The sequence below is a fragment of the Siniperca chuatsi genome, linkage group LG15 (genome assembly GCF_020085105.1).
Source record: "Siniperca chuatsi isolate FFG_IHB_CAS linkage group LG15, ASM2008510v1, whole genome shotgun sequence".
NCBI classification, from domain to species: Eukaryota; Metazoa; Chordata; class Actinopteri; order Centrarchiformes; family Sinipercidae; genus Siniperca; species Siniperca chuatsi.
This window is the reverse complement of record NC_058056.1, coordinates 28589993-28613428: the sequence shown is the minus strand read 5'-3', so window position 1 is coordinate 28613428 and position 23436 is coordinate 28589993. Positions and strand designations below refer to the sequence as shown.

General features: G+C 43.0%; 1 protein-coding gene across 2 annotated transcripts in view; it reads right to left on the bottom strand.

Moving 5' to 3' along the window:
• LOC122861716 (MAM domain-containing glycosylphosphatidylinositol anchor protein 2-like) overlaps positions 1–23436 on the bottom strand; it is a 106373-nt gene that overhangs the window by 27236 nt on the left and 55701 nt on the right. For both annotated transcript variants that reach the window (XM_044166528.1, XM_044166529.1), the window contains 4 exons: positions 19414–19743; positions 16585–16902; positions 5173–5445; positions 225–373 (listed from right to left, as the gene is read on the bottom strand). In XM_044166528.1, coding sequence (XP_044022463.1) covers positions 225–373; positions 5173–5445; positions 16585–16902; positions 19414–19743 — 1070 coding nt within the window. The remainder of the gene's footprint in view (positions 1–224; positions 374–5172; positions 5446–16584; positions 16903–19413; positions 19744–23436) is intronic.

The following is a 23436-nucleotide window of genomic DNA, read 5'->3' as shown; positions in this document are numbered from 1 at the left end:
GTGCTGTAGTGAGTGTTTGGGGCAGCAGGACGGTGTGTGTGGGGCGGAGGCAGAATAAACTACAGTGTGTGTGTTCATGGTGATGAAGGAACAACAGAGCGGCTCGCTGATGTGTTTTAATAGTTTCTGGACAACAATGGAGGCCGTGATTCACACACACACACACACCTGTTAGCAGAGACGTTCACTGCCGGTCTGCTGATAATAACTTGGTGCGTACTGACCTGTCTGATGCCGAGTCTGTAGGCCAGGATTCGGTCCACAGCGTTGGGCTCCATCTGTGTCCACTGCAGCTTGAAGCCGTAGACTCGAGGTCTGTTCTGCCACAGAGCGCTGTAGGTGTCGTAGTAAAACTCTGGAGCGTAGGCCTTCCCTGAGGAGACACAGGGGTCAGAGGTCACGTGGAGCAGGGAGCGTGTTCAGCTACCAACACAAACAGACGTCACTCGCTGTTCCAAATGTCCACCCTGCGGACTTGTGGACCGAGCCCTTGTGGACTCAATACGTACCGTGATGTGTTCACTGTCATCACGTGAAGTCTGTGAGGGCCCCGGGTCGTGAGCTGTTAGACGCGACTTCAGACCTCACTCACTTCCACGTGATGAATCTAAATTCCTGTAATCCATCTCAAAGTGTTTTTCTGAACCGTTTTCAGAGGTAGGCCTACATCACATCAGTAAACACACTTCAAAAATGAAAAACGTCCCGGTTGAACAACTGTGTTAGAAAACATCTGGTTCTTTGATAAAAAGTGAAAAGTACAAGAAGCCCGAGGACACAATAACAGAAGGAGAGAAGTCAACTACGACTCCCAAGATGCATTTCAGCAACAAACAGCCAATCACAGAGCTTTACTTTCTGTGATGTGACCCGCTAACAACGAGCTGAAGCTAACGTTCAGTCATCATGGCGGCGAAGTGGAGATTCAGATTTGTCACAGTTTCTGTGTTCGTTTGGTCCAATGAGAGAGAAGAGGAAGAAATGATGAAAGAGCACAAAGACAGAAGAAGAAGTGTTAATCTCAGGCCGCAGGATTATCAAGCTCAAGGTAATATGACAGTAAACTGCGTGTGTGTGTGTGCAGGACATGTGTGTATCAGCGCGCACACACACACACACACACACACACACACACACACACACACACACACACACACACACACACACACACACACACACACACACACACTCACCACTGCGTCAGTGTGTTTCTGTGTGTGTTCCTGCTGATGTGCAGGTTGGAGGATTAAACCACTAAAGAAGAAGAACTCAGCCGACTGGACGGAGCCTCCAACATGGACGACCTGATAACACAAAGCTGAGTCCTGATTGGCCGCCTCAGCTGTGTGACTCACAGCGACACAGTGACTTTTTTCTAAAACTTAATTTAAGTAGTTTGATAAAATAATCTTATCTCCACTCACTAGCTTTCCTGACAGTCTGTGGGACAGCGTTTGCTCACACAGTTCCACACTTTGGTCACATGACCGTTTAAACGGGGGACATTTTGACTCAGATCACCTGAAGACAACTGAGCAAACTCCACCTGCTGATGAAGACTATGAGATGTGGTTGAAAGCTCCATTGCACCAAACTGGGGCAAACGTCTCTTCTATTGACGGCTTTCACACCTGCCTCAACAAACCGAACCAGACAGACAAATGCATCAGAGTTCATTTGAACTTTGGGGGCAGCCTCACTGTTACTGAATGAGTTGGAAGGATTTCCTCCAAGAAACGAGACAGAAAACTGGATGTTGGCGATGAGGAGGCACATTAGCAGAAGGAAATGTCAGAGTGAATAACGGAGATGTCCATTCAGTGTGAATATCAGTGACTCTGCTATGATTTCAAGTCAGACCGATGGAAACATGAATAATGCAAACGTGAAGGCGAATCTTTTCTGCTGCTTCGGCTCTGAGAGACAAAGAAAAACTCCCAGCGCTGAACTTTTCTTGTTGTGAAGGTGTGAGGAAAAGTCTAACACGTTGGGAGTTTCACTTCTGTTGTGTCAGTTTTATTCTGAAGCTCTGCTGCCGTCTCATTGGCTGCCGCAGGATGAGCGAGGTTTAAAACGCCACCGCCGTGTTCACACCTGATTAACAACACAAACTTCACCTCAGAGACGACAAGCCCGACATAAATCGCCGTCATTTCCCATCAGCTCTCCATCCTGAGCTTACAGCTTCCCCTCTTCAACCGCTTTCTGCTGCTGCCTGCAGAACGCGCTGCTGCTCGCCGGCCGGCCGCGATAAGAGGCTTAACGCAATCGTCGGTTTTACAGGAAGTCTCTTGCAGCGCCGACAGGGCGTCTCTGCGGGGGAGAGGACGGAGAGACGAGTCGACTCAGCCGGCACTTCCTGCGTGACGTCTGGTGTTCACAGAGCAGTCTGAAGATTCAGCGACGACTGCACATTTACATTAGAGATTAAAACCAGGCTTTTATATCGACAGAGTAGAAATGCACTGATCTGACTTTTCCCCCCCCGATACGATTCTGATAATCAAACTCAGGGTGTCATCCAACACCGAGTTCCCGTCAAAGACCAGTGCTCTTGTTTTGGTGTGGTTTGTTTGTGGTATGAAAGCAAACAGACCAACCACAGGATTTTAGCATTATGTCAAAAGCTTCTTCTTCTTTCCTTTCAGGCGTCGCCACAGCCAATCATGTGCCTCCATCTAACCCTGTCCTCTGCGTCCTCTTCACTCACACCAGTTAGCTTCATGTCCTCTCTCACTACATCCATAAACCTCCTCTCTGGTCTTCCTCTAGACCTCCTGCCTGGCAGCTCCAGCCTCAGCATCCTTCTACCAATATATTCACAGTCTCTCCTCTGGACACGTCCAAACCACCTCGATCTGTCCTCTCTGACTTTATCTCCGAAACATCTAACATGAGCTGTCCCTCTGATGTCCTCGGTCCTGATCCTGTCCGTCCTCGTCTCTCGCAAAGAGAACCTCAGCATCTTCAGCTCTGCTGCCTCCAGCTCTGCCTCTTGTCTTTTCTTCAGCGCCGCTGTCTCTAAGCTGTCCAACATCGCTGGTCTCACCGCCGTCTCCAACACCTTTCCTTTCATTCTCGCTGAGACTCTTTTATCACACAACACACCTGACGCTGTCCTCCACCCGCTCCAACCTGCTCGCACTCGCCTCTTTCCCACAGTCTCCATCGCTCTGAACCGTTGACCCTAAGTACTTAAAGTCCTGCACCTTCTTCACCTCTGCTCCCTGTGACCTCACCGTCCCACCTGGGTCCCTCTCATTGACGCACCTGTATTCTGTCTTATAGCATGATGTCAAAAGCTAAACTACTAATAAATCCATCTGCTGGTCAGGAACTGTTCAGGAAGCATTTCTGCTAAACGTTTGTTGTAAATTGGATGTAATTTACCGTTTACCATTCTCTCGTACAGACTCGTTGCATTTTCTTCCCATAAATGCCGAACTGCAGCCTGAACACGCTGAAGAATCAGGCGCTTGTTAGCTTGTTAGCCTGTTAGCTTGTTGGCCTGTTGATGCTATTCCTGCTGCCCTCCCTGCAGTTTGGTTGATAGACAACTTTTAGTGCTTGTTAGTGTTAATAATTGTTTTGCATTTTGATTTAAATACTTTTTTTCGTCTTCAGGTCATTTCTTATTCACTTATCAACACAATTATCGCAATAAGAAAAGTAAAATACTTCTTGAATTCATAAGTTATCAGCTTAATGTAGCCTACAGCTCCATATTTTGGGAGGGTAATGAAGCATATTTACTTCCACTCGATACGACATATCCTGTCGGTGTACCCTGCACTCTCGTGGCCTAAAAGTTACTCGAAAACCTGAAAAATGTGAACGTTTGACATATTTAGAGGTCCGAACCCGCGTGTACTGAGGCAACACATCACCGAAACTTTGTGGCACTAGATTCCGGCTGGGAACCTTTGTCTTCCATCCCTCGCTCCGCCTTGTGTTTTCTGTCTCGCTATACTGTCGAGCTATCAAACAAAGCCAACAATGCAATAAGAAATCTTATTAAAAATTTAAAAAAGAATATCTAAAAAACGCAGCTCACAGAGCTTTCTATTCCTGGCTCTCAGAGTGTCCTTGAAGGCAAAAACAAGGGAAAGTTGTCAAAACAATCGCTGCTCATTGCTGCATTACCATGTGACAAAAACTAAACTTTAACAGTTAAAAACTAAATGTCGACTGTGGTGGAAATGAAATCAATCTAAAAACTGATGGAAGATTTCAAAAAATGTTTGAGAAAGAACAAAATTCACAGTTAATGGAATAAAACTGGAGGAAAAAACACCAGTATGGTTCTTTAAATAATGCAGAAATCAACAATATGCAGCAGAAGTTCAAACTTAAAAGATGACTTTTGTCACGCAGTCATGAAAAGTTCCAACGCGCCGATGCCTGTTATCTTTTAGCCTTAAAGACCTCAACTGTTAAGTGAACAGAAAGGAGGCAGCCAGGTATTAAAGGCAAGTTTTCTAATCTTCCAGCAGAGTAAAGCGTTTGTTGTTGGTGTGAGTTCAGATGTGTGAGACGATGCGAAGGTTTCCCGAAGCTCTGCACATTATTTATGACGCTTCAAACTCCCTCGAGGAAACTCTCAGCGATTCTCTGCTTCTGTCTGCCAGCACACGGGATTTAAAGACGAGATAAACTCTAATTAATCGTCACGTTATCATCCTCAAGATGTAAACGTTTAGAGTTTGAAAGCAGCCTCAGATTCCATCAGACCTCAGGCCTCTTAACAAAACCTCATCGACAGCTGCAGCAGGCCAGCAGACTGGGGGGTAACTGGGAAACTGGTACTGGGAGGCTGTTCAACCAGCTGTGGAGGAATAAAGGCAGAGCTGGTTTCAAGCTGTCCGAAAGTAACAAGATAGCGAGTTTGAATCGTGTCTCAAGTAATTAGAGACAAGTTCAAGTCGAGTCCTAAAGAGACAGGCACGAGTTAAGTCCCGAGTCATTCAAGCCAAAGTCCAACTGAAGGGTCACAAAGTCCAGATCAAGTCATTTGAGACAAATCCAAGTCGAGTTTTAGTTCGAAACTCGGACAAGTCGTGTCTCAAGTCATTTAAGATGTAACATGTAACTCCTCAGATCAAGGAAACACAACCCGCTCACACCTTCAAGTTAAAAACAATGTCCCATCATGCCTCAGTCAAGCTGACTCACCTGTGACCAGGAAGGTGCAGCGCCCTGCCCCGGCCTCGTTGGTGATGTCACAGGTGTACTCGCCGTAGCCCTCTCGGTTCAGAGCTTTGACCAGATAGTAGGTGTCGTCGCGCTGGTCACTGAACTGTCCGACGGTGAGGAGGCGGGAGCCCAGCTTCCACTCGTATCGCAGGAGGCGGGCCGGGTGAGCTCGCAGCAGGCGGCAGGTGAGGCTGAACGCCCGGCCGAGAGCCTGACGGATCTCCGTGTACACCGGCTCCACATTGGGAGGGACTGTTGGAGAGAAGACAGGAAAGATGACACAATACAGCGAAGAAGAATATCTAAAAAAAATGACCAGCATCTTCAGGTCCTGATTCACACCTATGAAGCTGATCAGATTAAGTTATTGATCAGGGAACTCACAAGTCTTTCAGGACAAGTCTCAAGTCTCAAGTCAGCGTCAAGTCTTAAGTCTTTTTAGGGCAAGTCTCACACCAAGTCACCTTATTTTTCACCAGCTACTTGATCCAAATACTGGAGGTCTTGTTTCACATATATGCCGTGGATTTATTTCAATTATTGATCTGATTTGAAGAAGAATTGAACTGGCAAACTCTGACTCTTGAAACTGATGTGTATCTCTCACTTGCGATTATAGAGCAATGTTTGTGTCTCTAAAAAACGATGTTTGGAGTATAGACACTGGCTCATTAACCAGACAAGTTTCATTCTGGCCTTTCGTCAAGTTACTGACGGAATAATTTAGGTTAATTAGCTGCAGCTGATATAATCTGTCGCCTGCGGTGTGTGCGTCATCACCTGAACGTTTTCTACATTTGCTAATAAGAAAGAATGAGGAGAGATAAAACATTTCAGTGAAAAACCGGTTAGCCTTGAAGCGAATCAGAAGTTAACCATATGCATCTAGAAAATGTCTGGTGCAGGCAGAGCGTCGGCGAAGAGCTGCAACAACATGCATCTGCTGTCAGACAGTTTGGGGTAAAATGTGAGAAATGTGAGGAAAATCAGGGTGAAGCTTTTTGGAAATTAGGCCTATTTTTAATAACGTGATGCAAACTAAGCTGAGAATATCAATAAATACCCCACAAACGTTAGAAATTTCCTAAATTGTAAAGTTATATTTAAATGATAATGTATTAAATTACTTCACTTGTCTAAAATTCAACAAATCTTCACTTTTGGCAGCTTTTCAGGACACAAACAAACAAAAACATATTTTTTGGTTTTACTGCTGCTTTTTAATTAATTAAATTCAAAATTTAAATTTTGTTATTTCTTCAGGCTTTATCCTGTTATTGTTTGATTCTGGAGAGACCTGATTTCTCCACAGGGATCAATAAAGTTTAATCTAATCTAATCTGATCTAATCTAATAATCTGATTTGAAGTTGAGCTCAGCACATCTTGGCTCAGTATTCAGTGTGAAAATGAGGCTGTTTGGAGATTTTCAGGCCATCTGGGAAATTATCGTCTGGTTTTACAACACACACGACACACATTTGCTGCTCAGTATACTTATGAGGACATTGTCGTAGAGGTTTACTGTGACCTCGAGCCTCTACACTAACTTTAATGTCCAAACCATTTTATTTATTTAACCCTTTGAGCATCTTTGCATCTTAACCTCTTGACCAGCAACTTCATACAAACCAAAGAAATGATTTAGGTAATCTCTTCTTTCTGTAAAGTTTCAAATCCAAAGTTAATGTTCAAAAAATGTCTGAAGAAAATCAAATCATTAAGTTTCATCACTTTTCGTCTGTTTTAACGTGATTTGTTGAACCTAAACTGACCTGAAAGTTGACTCACTGTATTAAACTGATAAAACTAATAAATCCAGACTGAATGAGACTAAATTTAACTGTCATGGCAGCTGCGCTTCCTGCTCTCTCTTCACTCTTTAATGAGGCCAAAATGCCTCTAAAATAACCTTAAACCTCTTAAGTATTTGAAATATCTGAAGTCAGACGGGCGTTAACCTGGTTGCCGCAGCGCTCTGCTAAAGGGCACAAAGACAGAGTCTGATCTCTCTTTTTAAATCCCTCCAGCAGAACTTCCTCAGAGGATTTCAGGCACATTACAGGTGTCACTTCACAGATTAACGTCCTGCTGTCAAACACGGATCAACAGACAAAAACCCAGCAGCTGCAGGCGGCCGTCCTCTGACCTCTCAGCAGCAGAGAGAGAGGAACCATCTGAAGCCTCGCTGACGGAGAGAGTACGAACGCTGCCTGGCTCCAGGGACGAGGCAGCAGCAGCAGCAGCTCCACATGATTAATTCAGGCTGAGAGGTCAGAGCAGGACGAAAGAGTTTGGAGTTTAAAACTAAACAGGCAAAGTTTAAATGGAGTCTGTCTGAAGTCATTATAAATAAATCCATCACGTTAGATTTTTTGCATTTGTTTAACGCCTAAAAACTCTTCATGACGTCTTTTTTTAAAGGATTCAACTATACGCCTGCTTCACCAGTTTCCTTTGTGCACAGCGCTGCAGTGTTTCTGATATTGGTTCTGATAATGATAAAGTCATTACCCAATAATATCAGTGAAAACATACAGTAGTATTGTTATGTTTTCACATCCAGAAACTACATTAGTTTGCCTACAAAAGAATTTATCAAATATGAAACTGATATAATCGTTATAATCTTATATTTCAAAACCACATGTGCCAATATGTGAAGCTTTCTCAGTTAAAATGGTGTGATAGTGTTAGATTAATAGTAAAAGTTGGATAAAAATATAAAATGCAGGTGAAAATCCTGAAAAAAAGTCAAATTAATGTCTAAAAACTACACATATTCCCATATATTATATTATATTATATACTCATATATTATACTCAATGTTATCACCCAATATGTGATATTTTTTTAAACATGTGAAATGGTTTTCCAAACATGATAAACATGTTATCACCCCAACATGTGAATTAATCACATGTGAAACACCATTTCACGTGAGATCAATTATTAATATTACATGTTATCACATGCAAAATCACACATACCTACAGCCTGTCAATTGATCATATATATATATATATATATATATATATATATATATATATATATATATATATATATATATATATATATATATATATATAATTATTCTGATTTAAAAGATGGTGAAAATAAGATTATAAAAATCAAAAACAGAACATTATTATTTCTCGTTCAAATACTCTTCTGACGTTTTGCATTTCATGTGTGATCCACACATGGAAACCACGTGTACCTAAAAGTGAAAGATATGAATCGTGTTGTTTGTTGTACAGATTGTAAAAACCCTCGGAGACAAACTTGTCATTTAAGGCTATTTAAAGAAAATTGACTTGACCCTTTCCTTTCTCACCACCAGAGTGAGAATTAGTTTAAACGGATCGTCTCCTTTAAAATAAACCTTTGATGAAAATCTGAAGCAAATAAGCCTGAAACATCATTCAGGCCAGTTTAAGCAGTCGACTCTATCAGTGTGCAGTAAAATAACCAACACTCACACTGACTGACTTTCAGTATGTTCACCACACACACACACACACACACATATGTTTCCATCACTTCAGAGGACATTACATTGACTTACATCCATTTCCTGGGGACTTGTGTTTTGTCCTCAAGAGGAAGACGAGTCCCCACAATGTGACTGTGTAAACAGATTTATGTCCCCACAACATGAGTAACACATGTCCACACACACACACACACACGCAGAGGTTACAGAGATAAAGGTCTGCGGTTCATCTCGACCCCCCAGATATGTTTCCAGGACCTTCCTCTTGTGAGGGAATCGGTCCAGGAACATCTAAAGGTCAGCTGGACGCTTTTGCTTGACGGCGACCTTCAGCCAAGCTCTCTGATTGGTCAAAGAAGACTTCTGACCCTGCTGTTTAATTCCCATAATGCACCGCTGAGGCTGGCGTTCCAGCTCGTTAATGAGCTCTTTTCTCCAGTTTCTATCCTGATAACTTTTGTGTAAAAGCGTTAAAAGTTTTTCTCTGGCTGGAGGTTGTGGAGCAGCAGCAGCTCCACGAGGACACTTCAGGGCCAAATGAGGAATAAGTTCATTTATATGATAATTTAATTCAGAAAATTAAATTACCCCCAGGGGCACCTGAGGGAACTTCAAGAGGTCCCCAGAAAAAAATTACCAATAGTTTTATTTCCTTTTTTTTATCTAATTTCCTGGAGTTCAACGAGAGTAGGTCTAAGTACGACTTGGCTCTTAAAGGAGTATACTGCTGGATGTTGACTTTTGGATGTTTAAGCCCATTCATTACACCATTTTTCAAAATCATACCATCAGTTTTGAATGCTAAATATTATAGCATTCTTATTCTACGCATGAATTACATAATATTTTGCAAAATTTTTAGGCTCCCCTGTTCTTTTTTTCGAAGAAAACTTTACAGTCAGTAAACAGTTCTTTAACTCTCCTTTGACTCTTCTGGGATTGTGGGGACCGTAACACTTGCATCTTAACACGTTACTGACGTCCCCGTAATCCCTGTAGAAAAACCACGACTGTGGGATTTTATGCAACAGCTACCATAATCAGTTTGCCTTTTTATTTTTCTGTCTGTTCACCACTTAAAGGAAAACTTTTTACATGCCGATGTCCCCATAATCCCTGTGGAAAAACAACACTGAAAAGACTTTTTAAATCAGCTACAGTCATCGCTTTTTAATTTATATTGTCTGTCTGTTCTCTACTTTTCACTCAGTAAACGGCCCTTTAACAATTTTCTTTTTTGGGGGGGGCGCCCCAGTAGATCACCTGGTAGAGAGCGCCCCATGTACAAGGCTGAGTTCTTACCACAGCGGCCCGGGTTCTGTCTGTTCTCTATTTTGGAGAAATCTTTTCAGTCACTGCTAAACATTTTTCTGGTATTGTGAGGACTGCAACATCATGACGTCCCTGTAATGTCTGTAGAAAAACAACCTCGGAGGGATTTTATACAACAGCTACAGTACTGACAGTCTAGACAGTCTGGTACCGTCTGTACGAATGCCATAGCATTTAGCTGAACATTTCCTTTGGGGTCGTAACACTCGCACCTCAACACATCACTGACGTCCCTCTAATCCATATTAATAAACAACCTCGGCAGGATTTTATGTTACAGCTACTGTTAGTGTTTTCATTTTTAGTCTTCTGTCTGTTCCCCGGTTTGGAGAAACATTTACAGTCAGTAATAAACATTTTTCTGGTATTGTGAGGACTGCAACATCATTGATGTCCATGTAATCCCTGTAGAAAAACAACCTTGTGGGATTTTACACAACAGCTACCGTACAGTCCTTTTCTTTTTATGCTAATGTCTGTTCTCTACTTTGAAGAAACATTTTCAGTCAGTAGGCAGTCCGGGAACTTCTGTATAAAAGCCCTGCTGAGCACTTTTACCGGGATCGTGGGGACTGTAACACATCGCTGATGTCCCCAATATCAATCTTACAAAATTACCTCTTTCTGTTCAGTACTTTGAAGAAAACAAAAAGATTTTTTTCAGGGATTGTGAGGGCCACAACATCAAGATGTCCCTGTAGAAAAACAACCTCGGAGGGATTTTATACAACAGCTACAGTACTGACAGTCTAGACAGTCTGGTACCGTCTGTACGAATGCCATAGCATTTAGCTGAACATTTCCTTTGGGGTCGTAACACTCGCACCTCAACACATCACTGACGTCCCTCTAATCCATATTAATAAACAACCTCGGCAGGATTTTATGTTACAGCTACTGTTAGTGTTTTCATTTTTAGTCTTCTGTCTGTTCCCCGGTTTGGAGAAACATTTACAGTCAGTAATAAACATTTTTCTGGTATTGTGAGGACTGCAACATCATTGATGTCCATGTAATCCCTGTAGAAAAACAACCTTGTGGGATTTTACACAACAGCTACCGTACAGTCCTTTTCTTTTTATGCTAATGTATGTTCTCGACTTTGAAGAAACATTTTCAGTCAGTAGGCAGTCCGGGAACTTCTGTATAAAAGCCCTGCTGAGCACTTTTACCGGGATCGTGGGGACTGTAACACATCGCTGATGTCCCCAATATCAATCTTACAAAATTACCTCTTTCTGTTCAGTACTTTGAAGAAAACAAAAAGATTTTTTTCAGGGATTGTGAGGGCCACAACATCATGACGTCCCTGTAGAAAAACAACCTCGGAGGGATTTTATACAACAGCTACAGTACTGACAGTCTAGACAGTCTGGTACCGTCTGTACGAATGCCATAGCATTTAGCTGAACATTTCCTTTGGGGTCGTAACACTCGCACCTCAACACATCACCGACGTCCCTCTAATCCATATTAATAAACAACCTCGGCAGGATTTTATGTTACAGCTACTGTTAGTGTTTTCATTTTTAGTCTTCTGTCTGTTCCCCGGTTTGGAGAAACATTTACAGTCAGTAATAAACATTTTTCTGGCATTGTGAGGACTGCAACATCATTGAAAAACCATGTAAAACAGGATTTTATTCAACAGCTACATCATCAGTCTCCCTTTTCTTTCTTCTGTCCGTTACTACTTTAAAGAAAAGTCAGTAGACGGTTTGGTAATTTCTATGTGAATGCTATGATTGTGTTTTGTGGGGACTGTAACTCTTGCACCTCAACACATCACTGACGTCCCCATAATCCATGTTAAAAATGACCTTGGAAGGATTTTATACAACAGCTACAGTCGTATGTTTCCATTTTATTCTTCTGTCTCTTCACTACTTTGAAGGAATCATTTTCAGCCGGTGCATGTTGGTAACTTGTTTGAAACCCCAGAGGAGGATGTTCATCAGAGGGATTGTGAGGACGTCACCTCTGTCGTCGCTGTAATCCAGTAAAAAAACCAACAGAGTGTGAGGGATTATTGTCAAACTAAAACCCTAAAAAATACTACTAACAGCTAATTTGAAATGTTGCTCATAAGCTTTTATCTTGGAGCTTCAAGTGGACTTGATTAGCATATTCATGAAAAGTCATTAAAAACTGAGCAGGACACAATTGATGGGCAATAACACACAAACTGTGGAGAAATAAATGCATTTTGTGTTCATATAGATTGTTTTTACAGCTCTAACATGCTCCAGTGTCAGTTTTAAATTAATATTAAACTTGTTTTCTGCTCATTTCTACTTTCTTTTTTTGCTGTGCAGTTTTTCAGTCAGCAGCTTCTTTAGGATTAGCAAGGTTTCTTTGCTTGAATACAGTTGGAAGTTAAATCTGTGTCATGTGTGACTTGAATGTTGTTTGACTTTTTTCAAAGTAATCCACCTGTAATCTGCCCTCACTTTAATCTTCTTAGTGTTGTTGCACAGTGAAAACAGCAAACACACTGCAGGAAGTTTAGAGAAGAGAGAATTTAAAGAAGAAATGTTCGTTTTTACAGAAGTGAAAAAAACCCTGCGGCAAAAATCTTGCATTTAAAATATTCACTTTTTACTAAAGTAATAAGTATTAGCAGTACAATGTGCTGCACCAAAGAACAAACAATAAAAGCACCGACAGAGACGAATGGTCTCTGTTAAGCCCCGTTTCCATAACCATAATATACCTCTACAAGAGGTATAATATGGATTACTGGATACATGTTATTAACTTAACTTGCGTCCATTGTTGTTGGTTCAGCTTTTGTTTCCTTTCAGGACGAGTTCCTGAACCTAAATTTGGGTTTCTGCTCAGAAGGTGAGACTAAATCCCAGTTGCGGGTACCTTCGGGGAGTGCTAGCATTGCTGTCAAACGTGATTGGTCAAGCAGATGTGACATAACCTTTGCCTCCACTTACGCTGTTAAGAAAACCTAATGGGTAAAGAGGCTGTGGTTACTATTTGTGTTACCAATGCAACAGCTGGTTTGCAGAAGAACGAGACACCGATTCGTTCAACAGAATCCCTTTCTGTACTCCAAGAGTACCGACTACCTAATGTGCTCTTTCTCTCTTGCTCTCTCAAAAAACATTTCATTTGCGATGCAATTATGTGTTGTTTCATGCAGGAAATGAGTGTTATTCTCAAAGGCTTCTTCTGGTCTACTGTGGCTTGGATTGTACCTCATTTGTAAAATCTCTTTGGACAAAAGCACCCGGCCAAATAAATAAATATAAAGGAAACACAGCATCAGCGAAGCGAGGCATGTGTTTAGGAAAGCACTGCAAGGAGAGTGTGTAAGCAGCAGTACGTAGTTATACTGAAACTGAAAGTCGTCGCATGTAAACGTGAAAGAAAGTCATTGTTAGCCACACTTCCCAAAACTGAACGGCACTTGATTTGAGGGTTTTTGTCTCAGAAATGTGTCTTGGACAGGAAACTCCGGGTTACATGCCGTTAAGGTCCTGTAGTGGAAAATGGACTAAAGTATTAGATCCTAAAAAAAAAAAAAAAGCATCAAAAATGAAAATCCCCAAAATTAGAGATGCAAGTTTTTCTGAGCATTTAGAAATTCTCGTTATATTTATTTAACAAGTTAGTTAATTTGATAATTAAATAAGTCATTATTTATTGACTTTGTTAAATTAAAATACGAAGTGCGTTAATTGTTCATCGTTACTAACAAGTTTTATATGTTTTTATAAGAGTTACGACTGCAAATTATTGTGTTTTAAAACATATTTTAATTAAAAATGTTTTAACATTGCGTCCTACCTTCTGTGCTGTTTTAACATTTTACTGTCATGTCAGGTTAACCTTCTTTTGTTATGTAAAGGACAAACTGAGCTGTTTCAATTAAGATTATCTTCTAATTTTATAACCACTTTGGTTAGTTGTTTGTTTGTGTTTTCAGTTTTTGTCTCATCACTCTGAGTCCTGAAACTGCTCGGCTGACGACTTCCTCTGAGTTTCTGCATCGATTCTCTGGAGAATCAGAACGAGTCGAGCTGCAGAGGAGATTCGCTCTGACAGCCTTTTAGTGCATCAGGAAGCCGGGAGCTGTGCGCGAGTGTGTGTGTGTGTGTGTGCAGCTTCCTGTCACATCCTCTGATGGTATTTCGTGCGACGCGGTACCCTGCAGGTTAGACGGAGCGTGACTGGAAGGTCGTGGATTCGATCCCCGTCCGCAGACGGACAGACAGACAGACAGACAGCATGTGTCCGTCAGCAGCTGCCCGCGTGCCCTCGAGCAGAGGCGTTGAGCACTCTACCTGCTGTAACGGAGCTGCTGGTGTCTGTTTCCACTGAAATGGTGTTTTTATCACACAGATCTGCGGCTGTCTGCTCTGATGGATGTGATGCAGTTTGATTGGACGATGTGACATTTCCTCTGCGGGGCCCGGGAACCGACGTCACAATGCATTCTGGGTGTTTTAGAGGCTAAAGCAGCACAGTTGTTGCCTGCTGGTGTTTGTTTACATCTGCAGCAGATGTTACATTTGGTTTCAGCTTGAAAGAGATTTTTGACAGAAAAAATGTCCAGTAAGGAGACAAACTGAGGACGTGACGTCATCAAACATCACGAATAACATTCAAAAAATAAATGTATTAATGAAGAATCTTTTTACAACCTGTCTGGTTCTTGTAGTTCTATGAGCTGAGTTTATCTTCATGTCCATTACCGCAAAAGTTGTTAGGAACTTGCCTTTGTGAGCAGTGCCACAGTGTAGAAATACATTCAAAATCTTACTTAAGTAAAATTACAAAAGTATTAACATCTAAATATACTTTAAGTATTAAAGTAAAAGTACGCGTTGAGCAGAATGATCTCTTTAAGAGGGTTATATTATATAAAAATCATATTATTGTAATGTTATTACTGATGCTTTAACACGTAAGCAGCATTTTAATGTTACAGCTGGTGGAGGTGGAGCTCATTTTAACTACTTTATATACTGTTGGATGGTTTAAGCTGTAGCACGGTATCATTTTACAAAATAATCCCGTTTTGTTTGTAAAATCTTGATCTGTAAAGTAACTGCAGCTGTGAGATGAATGCAGCGAAGAAGTATAAAGTAGCATAAAATTGAAAGACTCAAAATTGTGCTTAAGTACAGTATTTGAGTAAAGCAGCAGGACACTTCTTACATGCAGTCTTAAGTGTTTTCTTGCAGCAATGGTCTGGCTACCAAACCGAACGCTGATGAAGACAGTCGGCACACTTTCAACAGCTGATGTCTAAAACTGAACCCCATCTACTCTTCAAACGCCCCGTTTTTATAAAATCTCTGATGAGTCGACTTTAAGATTTTGTGAACGTTGAAAAATCTTAAAATAACACTAAAGGTGCTTTAACACTGTTGGTCTAACACATTTCTGGTCTCCGTCTGTGTCACACTGTATGATGTCAGTCTGAGGCCGTCGGACTGCGAACGCCATCAGCTCGCCTCATCCGTCTGCACCGCTCCGATGCTAAACAAGCTTTGGCCACAAGTGCTAACACGACTTCTTCACCTTCGTCTGTGTGTTGTTTCCCCTAAACTTTATTAGAAACTGGTGCTTACGTAATGTTGGGCCGGTCAGAGTATTCTGTGTCATTTCATGCTGTATTCTGATTGGTTGGTTTGTAATCGTGCGTCGTAGCAACAGTCGCATTGTGAGAATTTGGTCCTAAATTTCTGTCTGACTGTCTTTATTTTAACGCAGGATGGTTTGTAGTCACCAAATCGTCTCACAGTTGATCAGGAACACCAGTTTGGACTGATTTCTCTCACGAGTGTTCGCTTTAGTCTCAGACGGCCCAAAATCTCACGGCCTTAACGTTGGCTGAGATTACAGCGCTGACAGATTTTAGCTTATCAGTTTCCAGAGGTAGTTTCACACCTCCTGCTCCTCTGAAGTCTGTGATCATCTCTTTAATTTTCCAAATGTTAAGATGAAGATTATTTTCAGCAGCTCACAAGATTAAACACCTCCCTCGTGATTATCCTCGGGTCTATTTTAGACTGTCCTCTTTGAATCGTGCTTCGTTTTTTTGGGAAAATTAAAATGACGCACGTCAGGTTTGAGTACGTTTTCCACGGGTCCGACTGAGATCACGTCCAGAACTTCGGACCTCGGCTTCGAACTCAACGAAGTGTTTTGAATCAGCAAAGTGATTCTCATTTTCCAGCTCGACCTGGTGAAAGAAAGAAATCCTCCAAAACCACCTGAAGCTTTCAGCCTCTCACAATCAAATTAGAGCCACATCAATGCAATTAATTTGACTGGATGTTTTACACACACACACACACACACACACACACACACACACACACACACACACACACACACACACACACACACACACACACAAACGCACAACCTTATTAATGTCATTTCCTGCAGTTGCATGTATGAACAACAGGTCAATTAGCAATATGTATTGCTGATTAAACCCACTCTCCTTGTGTGTGTTTCTGTGTGTGTACATGTACTTTGTGTGTGTGTGTGTGTGTGTGTGTGTGTGTGTGTGTGTGTGTGTGTGTGTTACTCACACTGCACCACCAGCTGGATCAGAGCCTCTCTGGGTTTCACGTTGAAGCCGTTGTATTGGCTCGTCTGGCAGCGGTACGTCCCGCCCATCTCTCTCGTCACGTTGCTGATCCTCAGGACGCCGTCGTAGCTCTCCGTCTGAGCCGAGCCGTCCGGCATCAGAGCCGCCGCCGCCGCCGCCGCCCCCCCGCTCTCCTCCACCCGGGACCACAGGATGATGGGTTTGGGTTTCCCTGACACCAGACACTGCAGGTCCACAGTGTCGCCCTCCTGAGCAATGAGGTGAGAGCGCCCCCTGGGGACGGTCAGCTCCGGAGGAACTGCAGGTGGAGACACAGGATGAATTCAATTTAAATATTTAGATATTTATTCCAGCTATATATCACTTATTATATATTACTTTAAGAATTTCAACCTCTTCAACACCGATTTCCCCTTAAATTATGCCTTAATTTTGATTGAACCTTCACTTGCTTTCTCATATTTTTGATGTAAAAAGTTTCTGCACTTTTATCATTCATAACTTTTAATGATTTTTGTCTTCCAGACTTTCTGCTCTTGAACAAACTTTACTGTCGGTCAGAAAGGCAGTGCAGCCACCATAAGTGCGTCTTTACATCTGACAACACTCCACTGTGCAGATGATTTAATAAAAAGAAGTTTATAGCTTTAAGTATAAAATAAAGTAGGTTCACACATGCGAGGAATTTGCTTTGGTATTTTGGTGCCTGACAATAAACAGTAGAAATATAAAGAAGTATAAAGAAACACAAAGCAAGTACTGCAGGTCAGGAATCGTAACTACAGCGTCAGTGGGGTCCCGGGCCTTGTTGATGAGGCCGGCTGCAGACGAAAAGAAAAGGGGAGCGTCTGAAACGGTTCGTGTCCAGGGCGGGCGGAGTCAGCCACGATCCTTCCTGCTCGCCTCAGGGTCCTGGAGGGAAGGTAGACTGCAGCCAATCACCTTCTCTGCGCTGCAGTCCGCCCTCGTCCTTGGCGGTGGCAGCAGCAGCAGCAGCACCAGATGGTGATGGAGGAGGTGAGGATGGACTCAACGATGGCGGTGTAGAAGTGCACCATCACTGAGTTTGGCAGGTTGAATTTCTTCAGCTGCCGCAGGAAGTAGATCCTCCGCTGGGATTTCTTGGTGGGTCCCGGGTGATGATGGTGCCCAGGAAGCGGAAGGACTCCACAGAGTCGACAGGGGAGTCACACAGGGTGATGGGGGAAACAGGATCCTGGCGCAGGTTCCTGAAGAGTCCAGGTGCTGGAGGATGAGGTGGAGGGCCATGTTACTGCATCGTCTACAGACCTGTTGGCTCTGTGGGCGAACTGCAGGGGGGTCAGGGCGACTGGTCTGTCGTTATGTCCTGTGGTCCTTGGTTTTTTGGGGACGGGGATGATAGTGGAGGATGTGAAGCAGGGTGGCACATGGCACGTCTCCAGTGAGGTGTTTAAGATGTCAGAGGTCAGAGGTCACAGCAGTGATATTAAATATTCTCTAAAATGATGGATGGCAGAGACGTGAGGTAAGAAAAGTAAAGAAAGAAAAAGGAAGAAAGAAAAGTAGAAACGGTCAACAAACTGTTTTTCTTCCGTGTTTGATGCGGAGTTTGTCCTTCATTTAAAAACACACACAGAGAGCTGCTGTTTGGGGGGGCTTATGGGAATGCAGCAGCAACCCGAGCACGACCTTCTGTTTTAACACGAAACATCCGTCAGCGGCGTTCAGACTGCGACTGCAGCGACGCTTCGATTAAAAACCTCCATCCTTCCTCTCCTCTCCCTCCCTCTCAGGCTCTCTCTGAATGTTTCCTCCCGTCTGCCAAGGTCACAAACAAACAGGAAATCCGCCGCCGCCGCCGGCAGACGCTCATCGGCATGACGTCCGTCTGAAGGAGAAGTTCTGCTTCTTTTCTCTCTGCAGAAACTGAACGCACAGGTTTGTAACAGACTTCAAAGGCTGCCGGGTTTCCTTAAGATGCAAGGAAATCCACAAAGAAGAAGAGAAACTGCAGCAGCTTCATGTTGTTTTAGCCGACAGCAGTAACAGAGGAGGGGAAGGAGACGTCCACATCACAGTGTAAAGCTTTTTTCTGATGGTTTTTTCACTGATGCCCAGAGGCTGATGAAGCTTACAGGAAAAATATAGACTTTCACTCTGAGAAACGGATATCCAGCAGTTTGGGGAAGTTTTAGGAAAGTGTGAGCTCTTCCTGTTGCCTCCTGGCTGAATGAATCTCTTTGAGCTGGTTGGTGCTAACAGAAGGTTTAATCCACATCTGAATTCATGACAAAGGACGATACAGACGGCTCAAATCTTACAGACGAACAGTGCACAGTTTGCCTGGAGCACCAAGCTGATATTATGAACATGCAAAAGTGACATTTCACTCTGTACTCTGTACTGTCCTTAAGTCAAAATGTGAGGTACTTGTACTTTACTGGAGTATTTCCAGTTTGTGTGTTTCTACTCCACCACATGTCAGAGGGAAATACTGTACTTTTTACTTCACTACATTTATTTGACAACATTAGTTAACAGTAACTTTGCAGATGCATTAATGCATCAATAATCATAATCCAATAATATATATTATTCTGAAATGGGCCATTCTGCATAATGAGTACTTTTACTTTTGGTATATTTTGATGCTAATACTTTTGTACTTAAGTAAGTCAGACTTTTACTTGTAACAGAGTACTTTTACACTGTATAACTGTTCAAGTCAAATATCTGTGTACTTCTTCCGCCGCTGCCTGTCTTTAATAAAGGCCTGGGTCTGTCTTCAGTTGAGTTGTGTATAAGCCCCGCCCCCAGCCGGACTCACCTGTGGTGGATGAGATGTTGACGTCGATGCTGATCTCGGGGGTTCCTCCGTTCCTCAGCGACGCCACGCAGGTGTAAGTGCCGAAGTCGGTGAACTTGAGGTCGATGATGTCGAGGTTGGTGGTTCCCGGCGAGACGTCGGTGTCGGTGTGGGTGATCACCATCCGCTCGGAGCTCCTCAGCGGCCGGCCGTTCTTCAGCCAGCTGAACTGCAGCTCCTCGGGCGGCGTGGCCTCCACCTGGCAGCTGATCTTCACCTCCCGACCGATCTGGATGTTGTCGTCGTTGTGGTACGGGTCGGGCGTGATCCAGAACCGACCTTTACGAAGGCCTGAAAAATCAAAGAAGACAATGAAAGATCAGGAAACACAAAAACATACAAACGTCCGACACTTAAGCTAAAGAACAATAATCCAAAAGTCAGTGAAAGAAGCTGCAGTTCAGGAGTAAGCACTGAAATGAACTGAAGCGTACTAAAGGGATTTTAGTGTATTAGCTGAAAGGAGATGAAATGTAATTAATTAGTAATCAGTAAAAGGAGTTGTTTGTCGGATGAAATGTAAGCAGTGGAGGTGTCAGTTGAAGTTCTAAGAGCTGAAAGGAGGTGAATTTGTAGTAAGTTAGTGACTACATGCTTCCCATGGTGTTCCTTTTGGTTACCAGGTCGGTAACGGGTAGTTGCTATGTAGCAGCTAGCTAATGTAAAGTGTTGGACACACTGACATCACCATGATAAGGCTCCACCTGTAGTGGGGTAAATAATATTGTACAAAATTATAAATGTTTTTCCGTAATGAAACTGCATGTGTGACATTTCCAACTCTAAATTATATGAAGCCTTTAACTCGACCTACAACAAGCTCAGGGTGAGGAACTGAAACTGAAAGTGAATAAATCTAATGACTAGGAAAAAACAAACCCCAGCTTTAAACAAGTTTGATATTTAAAAGAAACGACTGCTGCTTTGTGAAATTCAGCTTCCTAAATTACTCCAGATAATGATTCAGAAAGGTCAGACTGACAGATTTATGAACAGCGTGTCCAACTTGCACCATGTGAAGGCCTTTAATCAGGAATTAACTTCCTCTCGTCTCCCTGGGAGACTCACGTCTACACTGTTAGCACTGTTCAATCAACTGGAAACATCTCATATACTCTTCAGTCTGACATATAAAATGAAACGTGGAAAGGGTTGAAAATGACAGTTTACACATGATGAATTGCTCCGGGGTCAGAGGTTGTCGGACTGTTCAGTGCCTTGCTCAGTGACACTTCCGCAGGTTGTTATTTTCCCTGAACCTGTGATCTTGTGTCGCTGGTTTGAATCCTGCAGCAGAACCTGGTTAGTTTCTATCAGAGCAGTGAGACTGACTGCGTTTTGTCTCTCAAATTTTAAATCATTACAATTACCCTTCCTGCTGTGGAGAAACTAATCCGTCCAAATGGGGCTTAATTATTACTGAAGCCATTTGTTCAGTTTAATCCCGTGACTGTCCACGGCGACGTGCTGCTGCTTTTCTTCCTCCACCTTTCATTTAACCTCCTGGTTTCCAGCTCGGTGGGAGCTCGTCTGATATGATTCATTACCTGTGTTCGCACTGGTAACACCTCTCCTCACTGCCAATCAGACTGTAGTGACAGCTGACATCACTGGATTATAAAACATTCACTATGACTGTTTTAACTTTGTTGAAACTGATGACTGAATCATTTGTGTGTCAGTTAATCCATCTGTCTAATCGTCACGTTAGTCCATAGCAACATATCTTTACGTATCTACTGTTCAGATTTTCATGATGTTCCTGCTCCCCAGATAATGAAAACTAATGATGATCACAGATACCAAGACTCTAAAGGTGTGTTCAGACTGAATGCAACGCCACTAAACGTCTACAGCCATGCTAGCGGCTCTGTTAAGGCTGTACTTAGGCACAGTGGTGCTGGGAGCTAAATGCTAACACATCTTAGTTTAGCGTGTTAGCATGCTAACATTAGCTAGTTAGCAGTAAACACAGAGCGCAGCTGAGGCTGATGGGAACGCCATCAGCTCTGCAGGTATTCGGTCAGAAACCAAAGTGTCGGACGCGTTAACGTGTCGACCTGATGGTGGCGCTAGATGGAAAGTCAGAGGATCAGCAGAGTTATTACAGTTCATCCTGAGGGGAGCATGAACGATGAAGCACGTTTCATCACAGTCCAGCAGCTGCTGAGACGCTTCGGTCTGGACCGACGTGGAGGACGGACATTGCCATGCAAAACAATGTCAGATGCAATGTGATTGGATGTAAAGAAGGGTTGTAATGACACGCGTATTCGTCCTGAACGTTTTCGTACAGACGCACTGTGAACCAAATACTGTTGAATTAGCTCCGAGAACTCTAACCAGGTCTAGATCTTTGCACATGCGGAACAGACATTGCTAAGCGTGAGTTCCATCAGGAAAGCTTTGGCAGTGGGACAGTTGTTGTCAGTTAGCTTAAACCATGCTAGTGGGATGCAGGTTAGCTCATATGTTGAATGCTGTCAACACAAGTGAGAAATCAGGAGAGGAAGAGCCTTCGATGCCGATCTGTCGTTTGGAAGCTTATCAGGAAGTGACAGCAAGAAGAGCTGAGCGTTCAACCGTAGCCGTGAATGTGGAAACACAAACAGTCAAACACGCCGAACCACGTGACGGCCAAAAACAAGTCCTTCTGTCTCTGCTCTGTACGAGCGTCAGCGGACGACCGCAAACAGACCAGAAGGTTTAAGTTCAAACCCCCGATCTCTGAGTGTGTGTGTGTGTGTGTGTGTGTGAGATGGGGGTACGTGTATATAAATAGCTTCAGTTCGTGAGGCGAGCAGCTGATTGTCCTTGTTCATTAAGATTAAAGCAAGAACGCCTCGGAACAAAACCTGTGTGTGTGTGTGTGTGTGTGTTTCACTGCGTCAGTAAAAGGTCTGTTGCATAACTAGAGGTGGATGCAGTTGCTCACACATGAAAGTCACTGCACACACACTCTCACACACACACTCACACACTGGCATGGCTCCAGGACTGTCAGTACACAGTAGCACTTGAACAAAAGAACGGTCTTCGTATGTGGTTGAAAGCTCCAGAAAAAGCTACTGAGTGAGCTCCTGTGGCCTGCGTTACCCATAACACCCTGCTCTGCATGACTGTATATCCAGTCGCGCGCACGCAAAGAGCTGCAAACTACAGAGGACGATACCACATCGTTTCCATCATTTGTGAGGGAAGTTTTTCCTGAAGACACTGAAACACCCAGCTGGAGTTTGAAGATTTACACACTCACACATTTACACAGTTTTAGTTTGGACAGAGGCAGAAAATCTAAACTTAATTTAACTTAAATTCAACTTAATTTTATAAAAATTTTAGTCTAATCTTAAATTGCCTAAACTCAAACTAAATGATAAAGAAATACATTTAAAGAGAAACAAACACACTCAGCTTCCTGTCTGTCATGGTCATTTATCAGAACGTCCATCCTCCTCACTCTTCATCACTCTTCATCACCTTCTCTTGCATCGCTCCTACTGCTCCTCCCCCTGACATTATCACCCATCATCACCTCCTCCTCCTTTTATCACTCTCCACTCCTCCACCTCCTCCTTCATACACTCCTGATGATCACCCTACCCTTCATCACCTCCTCCTCTCCACCTTCTCACTCTTCATCACCTCCTCATCCTCGTCTGTCTTCACCTCCTGTACTTCTTCTGACCATTTCTCACCTCCTCTTCCTCGTCCTGTCTTACTTTATTCCTGCTTTCCTCCTCCTCCTCACTCTTCAGCATCACCTCCTCCTCCTGCTACATTTCCATTTCTTCAACCATCCTCCCCTCTATCTCCTCTTCTTCAACCCCCCCGGACATGTACACCTCCCCTGTCCATTAGAATAACATGTAGCCTCTCCATATAACACACACACACACACACACACACACACACACACACACACTGGGTCCATTAGCAGCAGTGTGTGTCAGACTGGGAGGACTGGCTGCCTGGTGGAGAGAC